This window comes from Leptodactylus fuscus, chromosome 6 (genome assembly GCF_031893055.1).
Source record: "Leptodactylus fuscus isolate aLepFus1 chromosome 6, aLepFus1.hap2, whole genome shotgun sequence".
Lineage (NCBI taxonomy): Eukaryota > Metazoa > Chordata > Amphibia > Anura > Leptodactylidae > Leptodactylus > Leptodactylus fuscus.
The window spans coordinates 72,148,757-72,161,803 of record NC_134270.1 but is presented as its reverse complement, the minus strand read 5'-3'; the positions used below and the strand labels follow the sequence as shown (position 1 = coordinate 72,161,803).

Below are 13,047 nucleotides of genomic sequence, written 5' to 3'. Positions count from 1 at the left end.
TGTTAAGACGTGCGTATCTAATCCTCCGGCATTTAGTACTGTGTGAAGACATGCATATCTAATCATCCAGCATGTGGTACTATGTGAAGATGCGCGTTTCTAATCCTCTGGTGTGTGATACTGTGTGCTGACCTGTGTATCCAATCCTCCGGCATGTGGTATTGTGTGCAGTGGTGCGTATCTAATCCTGCGGTGTGTGGAATTGTGGGAAGACTTGCATATCTAATCCTCTGGCGTGTGGTATTGTGTTAAGACGTGCATATGTAATCCTCTGGCATTTGGTACTGTGTGCAGATGAGTGTATCTAATGTGTGGTTGTGTTTGCAGTGGCGTATATCTAATCTTGCGGCATGTGGAACTGTGTGCAGACATGCGTATCTAATCCTCTGTTGTGTGATAGTGTGTCCAGATGCGCGTATGTAATCCTCTGGCATGTGGAACTGTGTGCAGATGCGCGTATCTAATCTTTTGGCATGTGGAACTGTGTGCAGACGCGTGTATCTAATCCTATGGCGTGTGATACTGTGTGCTGACCTGTGTATCTAATCCTCCAGAGTGTGGTACTTTGTGCAGATGCGCGTATCTAATCCCGTAGCATGTAGAATTGTGTGTAGATGCGCCTATCCAATCCCCCGACCTGTGGTACTGTGTGCAGACGCGCATATCTAATCCTCCGGCTTGTGAAAATGTCTGCAGACGCGCGTATCTAATACTACGGCATGTGGTACTGTGTGCAGACGCGTGTTTCTAATCCTCTGACGTGTGGAACTGTGTGCAGATGTGCGTATCCAATTCTCTGGCATGTGGTACTGTGTGCAGATGTGCATATCTAATCCTCCCCCGTGTGGTACTGTGTGTAGACGTGCGTATCTAATCCTCTGGCGGGGTTACTCTGTGAAAACATGCGTATCTAATCCTCTGGCGTGTTGAACTGTGTGCAGATGTGCGTATATAATCCTCCTCTGTGTGGTATTGTGTGAAGAGATGGGTATCTAATCCTCCCCCGTGTAGTACCTTGTGCAGACACACATATCTAATCCTTCAGCACGTGGTACTGTGTGCAGACGCACGTATCTAATTCTCCCCTGTGTGGTAGTGTGTGAAGAGGCACATATCTAATCCTACAGCATGTGGTACTATAAGCAGACGCGTATATCTAATCCTCTAGTGTGTAGAACTGTGTGCAGATGCATGTGTCTAATCCTCTGGCGTGTGGTACTGTGCGCAGACGCATGTATCTAATCCTCCCTTATGTGGTACTGTGTGCTGAGACACATATCTAATTCTCTGGGGTGTGGTACTGTGTTCAGACATGTGTATCTAATCCTCTGGTGTGTGGAACTATGTGCAGATGCGTATATCCAATCCTCTGGCATGTGGTACTGTGTGCAGATGCATGTATCCAATCCCCCAGCATATGGTGTGCAGACGCGTGTATCTAATCTTTTGGCATGCGGAACTGTGTGCAGACGTGTGCACGTATCTAATTCTTCAGTGTGTGTAACTGTGTGCAGAAGCGCATATTTAATCCTCTGGTGTGTGGGACTGTGTGCAGACGCGTGTATCCAATTCTCTGACATGTCATACTGTGTGCTGATCTATGTATCTAATCCTCTGATGCGTGTTTCTCTGTTTGGATATCAGTGTTGGATTGTACATGTGGAGTGACCGTGTGTATTGCAGTTGGAATATGACTGAAAGACTTGCAGGTTTGTATTGGCTAAGGGGGGGGGGGCATTGTGTTGGGAATGCTGTATCTCAGCAACGGTACGTCCGAGCGAGTTGGAGTCTTGTCTTAAACCTTCCCGGATACCTGAAGTATCTCTGTACCAAATTTGGTGAAGATCGATCCAGTCGATTGGTCACAGATAGAGAACAGACAGAAATTCATTTTTATAAGATAGAGAGATGTATCATTAGTGCCATGTGATAGGAAGTAACAAATAGATTAATTACACAATAAGTTTGGGGTTAGGAGTCCAAAGAAGTAAGGGAGAGAATCCATTAGCACATCTTATAAAATCATGTTAAATCAAAAAGGGGACCTGCAAGCCAGACATTGCTGAGCTCAGGGCATTTGTGGAGGATAGCGTTAGAAGTGAACTACATCATGATGCCCAAACCTTTTGGAATTTCTGGGAGAATTTAGGAAATCTATGATCTTTTAGATCACATTAAGAAATGGTAGAGTTTATAAACTAAAGATCTCCACTGATATACAAGTGGAGTATGTTCAACCATCTAGCAAATAAGATACACATATGTACAATTCTGGCAACAATAAAGGTGAGTTCAAACAAGATGTGCAAAATCAATGTCAACAGACAGAACCATGATTGAATAAAAATACAAAATGTTTATTGAACAAATAAATGTAAAATTGAATAGACAAAACATGATTACATATAAATAGAAAGGGGGAAATGAACAGTACCACAATGCATCCACAGGGAAAGATATAAATCATCAATCTAATAATAATGGATCGGCATAATAGGGAATTAAAGACATGATATTCAACCATAGTCTATATGTCACTGATCAAAGTAATGGATGGACTAAATCACAATGATATGAATACAAAGAAACATATAGTATGGTGTGATATTAAATGGCTATGCCAATCCCTGCCAATAAACGCATATGAATGTTAAAGGTATAATGGATCTTACCATGTAAGAACGCGCATCGATGCGCCTTTCGCCATACTGGCTTCGTCAGTATGTATGTTGAAGCTGAGACGAGTGGGAGGTATGCCTAACCTAGTATGCGTAATAGTAACACAAATTGATGATGGTAAGTAATCGAGTTAATACTAATAAATATTGTATTCTTATCAGATTTATCATCTGGCTATCCTACTTACCAGCTCTCAAAGCTGCAAGGCCACTCTCACCCAATTGGCAAGATTGATATAAAAGCTCTGATGTGTACCATTTTCAGTAGTAATATCTGGATTGTTTTCTTTAGGTGATTATTTGCACAGATGGTAGAGCTAACACTGACTTAGGCAACCTGGAGGACATTTCAGAAGAGTATGCCTACCAGTCCTCCAAGCTTTACTATAGCAATTTGGGAGATTTGGCTCTTCAGCACAGGTATGATTTATTTATTTTCCTTTTATCTTCATTTTACAGCTATGCTCTGATTCTTCTTTATATATTCCATTCTAGTTAGTAATTTGACTTCCCCAAGTACAACCCAGTCTATTTCTCCAACATTGAGTTCGTTCTGCTGTCAGATGACAGGCCCAACACAATGTAATATATTCTCCCCACAGTAGACCCACACAGTACAATAGGCTCCCTAGAGTGCCTCCCCAGTATAATGCACCACAGATGTCTCACAAAGTATAATAAACTCCAAAGAGGCCCCCACACACTATAAATACTCCCCAGCAGCCCCACACAGTATAATAGGCTAACCACAATGCCTCCCCTCAATACAGTGCTCCACAGTGTCTTCACATAGTATAATATGCTCCCCAGTAGTCTCCTCGCAACAGTGCCCTCCAACATAATGCTCCACATTGGCCCCTTACAGTATATGCTTACCAAAGGCCCCCAGATATTCTGCTCCACAGAGGCTCCACACAGTATAATATGCTCCCAGAGGACCCCCAGAATAATGCTCCACAGTGTGCCCACACAGTATAATATACTCCACAGATTCTTGAGCTGCTTCAGGCAAACACCGTTGAAATTCATTTCAATGAATATTTGTGAAGTTCAACAGTCCAGTTTGTTTCAGTGTTATTATTATACTATGGGGTCTCTTTAGATCCCAGAATATAAAAAAGTGGAGGCCCAGTGGAGGGCAGGGAAAAAACCCAAACACTTATACTCACCTAACCTCACCTCTCATGGGTATTGTTATATCATTTAGCCGTCTCTACCTGCTTCCTTTTCAGATCTGTGGCTAAAGTCACAGGTGCTGGAAGTCATTGCTGAGGCCTGTGAAAGTGAAGACCCAATCACAGGCTTCAGTGGTGAACCTTAGGTTTGTGTGATGTCAACCACAGGCCAGAAATAATTCTGTACTGTTGGTTGCCCAGGAGAGGTGAGTATCAATGTTTATTATTTTTACTCACCTACCCTGGGCAAGCTTTCATTAGCAATGTGGCTGGCCTGGGTCCACCAGAGGATCCTCTAGTTCTCAGGTGGGCCAGTCCGATACTAACTGTTGTGAACACAATCTACCTTTTCTAAATGCCAAATCATTTCTTTTGTATCGACCCCTTCCTGCCAGAATTTTCATAAGAGGTGAAAAAGTGAAAAAACATTCATTCGGTTATTTTGTTTTTTTTCCCATTCACTGTATAAGAAAAAAATTTAGTTTATAGACTCTTGGACACAGAGATACCTAATGTGTATGTGTTCTACTTTATTTATGTATTTTTTTTATTTTTTTTTTACTGTAATTTTTAGACCCCAAGGGATCTTGAACCCCAGGGAGTCTGATCACTATTTCAAACAACTGTCTTGGCAATGGATCTCTGGCAATCCACCCCAAAATGGCAACTCCCATGTGCAGTAGGGAAAATAGCCTTGGTCAACAAGTGTGAGCAAGAACAGAAAATGTAGTTATGTCAAATGCATTCCTTTTGTATGTTTGTGTCATAAATTTACCTTATTTTTTTTTTTTTAAATTAAAAAAAAAAAACAAACAAAAAACTTATCAAAGTCCCAAAATAAAGACTAGAGATGAGCGAACACTAAAATGTTCGAGGTTCGAAATTCGATTCGAACAGCCGCTCAATGTTCGTGTGTTCGAACGGGTTTCGAACCCCATTATAGTCTATGGGGAACAGATACTCGTTAAGGGGGAAACCCAAATCCGTGTCTGGAGGGTCACCAAGTCCACTATGACACCCCAGGAAATGATGCCAACACCTCTGGAATGACACTGGGACAGCAGGGGAAGCATGTCTGGGGGCATCTAACACACCAAAGACCCTCTATTACCCCAACATCACAGCCTAACAACTACACACTTTACACACTCAATACCACCTCTCTGACAGTAGGAAAACACCTTGAAACATGTGTATTTGGCACTTGCAGTGAGGAGAGCTTGTCACCAGCAGTGAATTTGGCCCTTGTAGTAAGTTGAGGTTGGCACCAACATTTGTTTTGAAAATCAGGGTGGATTGAGCCTCTAACCAGCAGAGTTTGGGCAAATTCATGGTGGAGGGAGCCTCTAAAAACCCCAGTTTGGACCAATTCATGGTGGAGGGAGACTCTAAAAACCCCAGTTTGGACCAATTCATGGTGGAGGGAGACTCTAAAAACCCCAGTTTGGACCAATTCATGGTGGAGGGAGCCTCTAAAAACCCCAGTTTGGACCAATTCATGGTGGAGGGAGCCTCTAACCAGCCCAGTTTGGACCAATTAATGGTGGAGGGAGCCTCTAAACAGCCAAGTTTTGGGAAATTCATGGTGGAGGGAGCCTCTAACCAGCCCAGTTTGGACCAATTCATGGTGGAGGGAGCCTCTAAACAGCCCAGTTTGGGCAAATTCATGGTGGAGGGAGCCTCTAACCAGCCCAGTTTGGACCAATTAATGGTGGAGGGAGCCTCTAACCAGCCCAGTTTGGACCAATTAATGGTGGAGGGAGCCTCTAACCACCCCAGTTTGGGCAAATTCATGGTGGAGGGAGCCTCTAACCAGCCCAGTTTGGACCAATTAATGGTGGAGGGAGCCTCTAAACAGCCCAGTTTGGGCAAATTCATGGTGGAGGGAGCCTCTAAACAGCCAAGTTTGGACCAATTAATGGTGGAGGGAGCCTCTAAACAGCCCAGTTTGGGCAAATTCATGGTGGAGGGAGCCTCTAAAAAACCCAGTTTGGACCAATTCATGGTGGAGGGAGCCTCTAATTAGCCCAGTTTGGACCAATTAATTGTGGAGGGAGCCTCTAACCAGCCCAGTTTGGACCAATTAATGGTGGAGGGAGCCTCTAAAAAACCCAGTTTGGACCAATTCATGGTGGAGGGAGCCTCTAATTAGCCCAGTTTGGACCAATTAATTGTGGAGGGAGCCTCTAACCAGCCCAGTTTGGACCAATTAATGGTGGAGGGAGCCTCTAACCACCCCAGTTTGGACCAATTCATGGTGGAGGGAGCCTCTAACCACCCCAGTTTGGACCAATTCATGGTGGAGGGAGCCTCTAAACAGCCCAGTTTGGGCAAATTCATGGTGGAGGGAGCCTCTAACCAGCCCAGTTTGGACCAATTAATGGTGGAGGGAGCCTCTAAACAGCCCAGTTTGGGCAAATTCATGGTGGAGGGAGCCTCTAACCAGCCCAGTTTGGACCAATTAATGGTGGAGGGAGCCTCTAAACAGCCAAGTTTTGGGAAATTCATGGTGGAGGGAGCCTCTAACCAGCCCAGTTTGGACCAATTAATGGTGGAGGGAGCCTCTAACCACCCCAGTTTGGGCAAATTCATGGTGGAGGGAGCCTCTAACCAGCCCAGTTTGGACCAATTAATGGTGGAGGGAGCCTCTAAACAGCCCAGTTTGGGCAAATTCATGGTGGAGGGAGCCTCTAAACAGCCAAGTTTTGGGAAATTCATGGTGGAGGGAGCCTCTAACCAGCCCAGTTTGGACCAATTCATGGTGGAGGGAGCCTCTAAACAGCCCAGTTTGGGCAAATTCATGGTGGAGGGAGCCTCTAAAAAACCCAGTTTGGACCAATTCATGGTGGAGGGAGCCTCTAATTAGCCCAGTTTGGACCAATTAATTGTGGAGGGAGCCTCTAACCAGCCCAGTTTGGACCAATTAATGGTGGAGGGAGCCTCTAACCACCCCAGTTTGGGCAAATTCATGGTGGAGGGAGCCTCTAACCAGCCCAGTTTGGACCAATTAATGGTGGAGGGAGCCTCTAACCAGCCCAGTTTGGACCAATTAATGGTGGAGGGAGCCTCTAACCACCCCAGTTTGGACCAATTCATGGTGGAGGGAGCCTCTAACCAGCCCAGTTTGGACCAATTCATGGTGGAGGGAGCCTCTAAACAGCCCAGTTTGGGCAAATTCATGGTGGAGGGAGCCTCTAAAAAACCCAGTTTGGACCAATTCATGGTGGAGGGAGCCTCTAATTAGCCCAGTTTGGACCAATTAATTGTGGAGGGAGCCTCTAACCAGCCCAGTTTGGACCAATTAATGGTGGAGGGAGCCTCTAAAAAACCCAGTTTGGACCAATTCATGGTGGAGGGAGCCTCTAAACAGCCCAGTTTGGGCAAATTCATGGTGGAGGGAGCCTCTAACCAGCCCAGTTTGGACCAATTAATGGTGGAGGGAGCCTCTAAACAGCCAAGTTTTGGGAAATTCATGGTGGAGGGAGCCTCTAACCAGCCCAGTTTGGACCAATTAATGGTGGAGGGAGCCTCTAACCAGCCCAGTTTGGACCAATTAATGGTGGAGGGAGCCTCTAACCAGCCCAGTTTGGACCAATTAATGGTGGAGGGAGCCTCTAAACAGCCAAGTTTTGGGAAATTCATGGTGGAGGGAGCCTCTAACCAGCCCAGTTTGGACCAATTCATGGTGGAGGGAGCCTCTAAACAGCCCAGTTTGGGCAAATTCATGGTGGAGGGAGCCTCTAAAAAACCCAGTTTGGACCAATTCATGGTGGAGGGAGCCTCTAATTAGCCCAGTTTGGACCAATTAATTGTGGAGGGAGCCTCTAACCAGCCCAGTTTGGACCAATTAATGGTGGAGGGAGCCTCTAACCACCCCAGTTTGGGCAAATTCATGGTGGAGGGAGCCTCTAACCAGCCCAGTTTGGACCAATTAATGGTGGAGGGAGCCTCTAACCAGCCCAGTTTGGACCAATTAATGGTGGAGGGAGCCTCTAACCACCCCAGTTTGGACCAATTCATGGTGGAGGGAGCCTCTAACCAGCCCAGTTTGGACCAATTCATGGTGGAGGGAGCCTCTAAACAGCCCAGTTTGGGCAAATTCATGGTGGAGGGAGCCTCTAAAAAACCCAGTTTGGACCAATTCATGGTGGAGGGAGCCTCTAATTAGCCCAGTTTGGACCAATTAATTGTGGAGGGAGCCTCTAACCAGCCCAGTTTGGACCAATTAATGGTGGAGGGAGCCTCTAACCACCCCAGTTTGGACCAATTCATGGTGGAGGGAGCCTCTAACCACCCCAGTTTGGACCAATTCATGGTGGAGGGAGCCTCTAAACAGCCCAGTTTGGGCAAATTCATGGTGGAGGGAGCCTCTAACCAGCCCAGTTTGGACCAATTAATGGTGGAGGGAGCCTCTAAACAGCCCAGTTTGGGCAAATTCATGGTGGAGGGAGCCTCTAACCAGCCCAGTTTGGACCAATTAATGGTGGAGGGAGCCTCTAAACAGCCAAGTTTTGGGAAATTCATGGTGGAGGGAGCCTCTAACCAGCCCAGTTTGGACCAATTAATGGTGGAGGGAGCCTCTAACCACCCCAGTTTGGGCAAATTCATGGTGGAGGGAGCCTCTAACCAGCCCAGTTTGGACCAATTAATGGTGGAGGGAGCCTCTAAACAGCCCAGTTTGGGCAAATTCATGGTGGAGGGAGCCTCTAAACAGCCAAGTTTTGGGAAATTCATGGTGGAGGGAGCCTCTAACCAGCCCAGTTTGGACCAATTCATGGTGGAGGGAGCCTCTAAACAGCCCAGTTTGGGCAAATTCATGGTGGAGGGAGCCTCTAAAAAACCCAGTTTGGACCAATTCATGGTGGAGGGAGCCTCTAAACAGCCCAGTTTGGGCAAATTCATGGTGGAGGGAGCCTCTAACCAGCAGAGTTGGGGGAAATCAGGGTGGAGGGAGCCTAGTATTAGCAGAATTGTGCAACGCTTATGGTGGATGAGTATGAGGATGCGGAGGAATTGGAGAGGTTGAGTACAGACATGGAGTTTCATGTTGGGGTGCTTTACACAGGTGGGCACAAAAATGACGGCTCTACCCAGTGGTGGTTCATTTTTATCAAAGTGAGCCGGTCGGCACTCTCAGCTGACAGACGGGTGCGCTTGTCAGTGATGATGCCACCGGCTGCACTGAACACCCTCTCAGATAGGACGCTGGCGGCAGGACAGGACAGCACCTCCAAGGCATATAGGGCAAGTTCAAGCCACAGGTCCAACTTCGACACCCAATACGTGTAGGGCGCAGAGGGGTCGGAGAGGACAGGGCTGTGGTCGGAAAGGTATTCCCGCAACATGCGCCTATACTTCTCACGCCTGGTGACACTAGGACCCTCCGTGGCGGCACTTTGGCGAGGGGGTGCCATCAAGGTGTCCCAGACCTTAGACAGTGTGCCCCTCGTTTGTGTGGACCGGTGAGAACTTGGTTGCCTACTGGAGGAACTGCCCTCCCTGCCGCCAACGTCACATGCTGGAAACATCTCCATCATATTCTGCACCAATTGCCTGTGGCAAGCATTGATGCGATTGGCCCTCCCCTCTACCGGAATAAAAGACGAGATGTTGTTTTTATACCGGGGGTCAAGGATAGCAAAGATCCAGTACTGGTTGTCCTCCATGATTTTGACAATACGCTTGTCGGTTGTAAAGCACCCCAACATGAACTCAGCCATGTCTGCCACAGTGTTAGTTGGCATGACTCCTCTGGCCCCACCGGAAAGTTCAATCTCCATTTCCTCCTCATCCTCCATGTCTACCCATCCGCGCTGCAACAATGGGACGATTCGAAGTTGCCCGGAAGCCTCCTGTATCACCATCACATCATCGGACAACTCTTCTTCCTCCTCCTCCTCCTCCTCCTCCTCCATTAAACGCAGTGAAGCGGACAGATGTGTGGACCTACTCTCCAGCTGTGACGGATCGGATGCTATCCCTAACTCCTCTGTGTGATCTGAGTTATCCCTGATGTCAATCAGGGATTCTCTCAGAACACACAAGAGCGGGATTGTAAGGCTCACCATCGCATCCTCAGAGCTCACCCTCCTTGTGGACTCCTCAAAGACCCGTAGGATGTCACAAAGGTCTCTCATCCATGGCCACTCATGGATGTGAAACTGAGGCAGCTGACTTTGTGGCACCCTAGGGTTTTGTAGCTGGTATTCCATCAAAGGTCTCTGCTGCTCAACCACTCTATTCAACATCTGAAACGTTGAGTTCCAGCGTGTGGGGACGTCGCACAAAAGCCGGTGTTGTGGCACATGCAGGCGTTGCTGGAGAGATTTTAAGCTAGCAGCGGCTACTGTCGACTTGCGAAAGTGGGCGCACATGCGCCGCACTTTCACCAGTAGCTCTGGAACATTGGGGTAGCTCTTTAGGAAACGTTGCACCACTAGGTTGAAGACGTGGGCCAGGCATGGAACATGTTGGAGTCCGGCAAGCTCCAGAGCTGCTACCAGGTTCCGGCCGTTATCACAAACGACCATGCCTGGGCCCAGGTGCAGCGGCTCAAACCATATTGCCGTCTCATCGAGGAGGGCATCCCTCACCTCGGAGGCAGTGTGCTGTCTGTCCCCCAAGCTGATCAGCTTCAGCACAGCCTGCTGACGTCTACCAACGCCAGTGCTGCAACGTTTCCAACTCGTAGCTGGGGTCAATCTAACAGCGGAGGAGGAGGCGGTGGCGGAGGAGGAGGCGGTGGCGGAGGAGGAGGCGGTAGAGGAGGAGGAGGAGGAGGGGGGTGTTCTTCTCGTGTCCCTGCCAGGAATGTTAGGCGGGGAGACGAGGTACACCGGGCCAGTTTGGGAAGCAGTCCCAGCCTCAACTACATTCACCCAGTGTGCCGTCAGTGAAATGTAGCGTCCCTGTCCGCATGCACTTGTCCACGCGTCGGTGGTCAAGTGGACCTTTGTGCAAAGCGCGGAACTAAGGGCCCGCCTGATGTTGAGTGACACGTGCTGGTGCAAGGCGGGGACGGCACACCGGGAGAAGTAGTGACGGCTAGGGACGGCATAGCGAGGTGCCGCAGTTGCCATCAGGTCCAGGAAGGCGGGAGTTTCAACAAGCCGGAACGCCAACATCTCCTGGGCCAGCAGTTTAGCGATGTTGGCGTTCAAGGCTTGCGCGTGTGGGTGGTTAGCAGTGTATTTCTGCCGCCGCTCCAATGTCTGAGAGATGGTGGGTTGTTGTAAAGAAACGCCTGATGGTGCCTTTGATGGTGCAGGAGAAGGAGATAAGACAGGACCAGGGGAGGATGAGGTAGAAGTCAACAAAGTGGCGGAGGCAGATGAAGTGGTGTCCTGGCTCGTCCTCTGGAGTGCATCGCCAGCACAGTCAGCAGTGGCAGTGGCAGAGGCAGAGGCAGAGGCAGTGGCAGTGGCGTGAACGGCAGTCGGCCTTTGTCCTGCCGTTGCTGCCTGCCACTGATTCCAGTGCTTGGATTCCAAATGACGGCGCATTGAAGTGGTGGACAGGTTGCTCTTCTCAGAGCCCCTAATCAATTTCGAGAGGCAAATTGTGCAGACAACACTATATCTGTCCTCGGCGCATTCCTTGAAAAAACTCCACACCTTCGAGAAACGTGCCCTCGAGGTGGGAGTTTTTCGGGGCTGGGTACGAACTGGAACATCTTGGGAGATTCCGGGTGTGGCCTGGCTTCGCCTAAGCTGCTGACCTCTGCCTCTGCCTCTAGCTACCCTTTTTGGTGCTGCACCTGCCTCAACATCCACACTACTTTCCCCGCTTGACATCCCCCCTGTCCAGGTCGGGTCAGTGTCCTCATCATCCACCACTTCCTCTTCCAACTCCTGTCTCATCTCCTCCTCCCGCACAATGCGCCGGTCAACTGGATGCCCTGACGGCAACTGCGTCACATCATCGTCGATGAGGGTGGGTTGCTGGTCATCCACCACCAAATCGAACGGAGATGGAGGAGACTCTAGTGTTTGAGCATCTGGATACAGATGCTCCTCTGTTAGGTTCGTGGAATCGTGACGTGGAGAGGCAGGTTGAGGGACAATGAAAGGAGCGGAGAACAGCTCTGGGGAGCAGGGACAGTTTGGGTTATTGTTCTGTAAAGCTTCGGAATTTTGGGAGGAAGGAAGACAAGACTGTTGGGTAATAGGAGGAGAGGAGGCAGAGTCTGACTGGCTGCTGGACAATGTGCTGTAAGCGTTCTCTGACAGCCATTGCAAGACCTGTTCCTGGTTCTCGGGCCTACTAAGGTTTGTACCCTGCAGTTTAGTTAATGTGGCAAGCAACCCTGGCACTGTGGAGTGGCGCAATGCTTGCTGCCCCACAGGAGTAGGCACGGGACGCCCTGTGGCTTCACTGCTACCTTGCTCCCCAGAACCATTCCCCCGACCTCGCCCACGGCCTCGTCCACGTCCCTTTCCGGGAGCCTTGCGCATTTTGAATTCCTAGTTAGAAATTGGCACTGTATACCAGTAGTAAAAATTGTGGGTGCACGTAACCCCAATATATTCTTTGAATTCCCAGTCAGACACTGGCACTATATGGCAGTAGCAAGAAATGAGGGTATTTGTATTCCCAATATACTCTTTGAATTCCCAGTCAGACAATGGCACTGTATACCAGTAGTAAAAATTGTGGGTGCACGTAACCCCAATATATTCTTTGAATTCCCAGTCAGAAACTGGCACTATATGGCAGTAGCAAGAAATGAGGGTATTTGTATTCCCAATATACTCTTTGAATTCCCAGTCAGACAATGGCACTGTATACCAGTAGTAAAAATTGTGGGTGCACGTAACCCCAATATATTCTTTGAATTCCCAGTCAGACACTGGCACTATATGGCAGTAGCAAGAAATGAGGGTATTTGTATTCCCAATATACTCTTTGAATTCCCAGTCAGACAATGGCACTGTATACCAGTAGTAAAAATTGTGGGTGCACGTAACCCCAATATATTCTTTGAATTACCAGTCAGAAACTGGCACTATATGGCAGTAGCAAGAAATGAGGGTATTTATAACCCCAATATATTCTTTGAATTCCCAGTCAGACAATGGCACTGTATACCAGTAGTAAAAATTGTGGGTGCACGTAACCCCAATATATTCTTTGAATTCCCAGTCAGAAACTGGCACTATATGGCAGTAGCAAGAAATGAGGGTATTTATAACCCC

General features: G+C 48.2%; 1 protein-coding gene across 1 annotated transcript in view; it reads left to right on the top strand.

Annotated features, from left to right (window-relative positions):
* The first annotated feature begins 2,790 nt into the window (after positions 1-2,790).
* The window catches only part of LOC142209122 (circularly permutated Ras protein 1-like), a 39,726-nt gene continuing 29,469 nt past the window's right edge, over positions 2,791-13,047 (top strand). Inside the window, exons 1-2 of the mRNA XM_075278062.1 lie at positions 2,791-2,796; positions 2,971-3,098. Of these exons, the coding sequence (XP_075134163.1) occupies positions 2,791-2,796; positions 2,971-3,098 (134 nt within the window). The remainder of the gene's footprint in view (positions 2,797-2,970; positions 3,099-13,047) is intronic.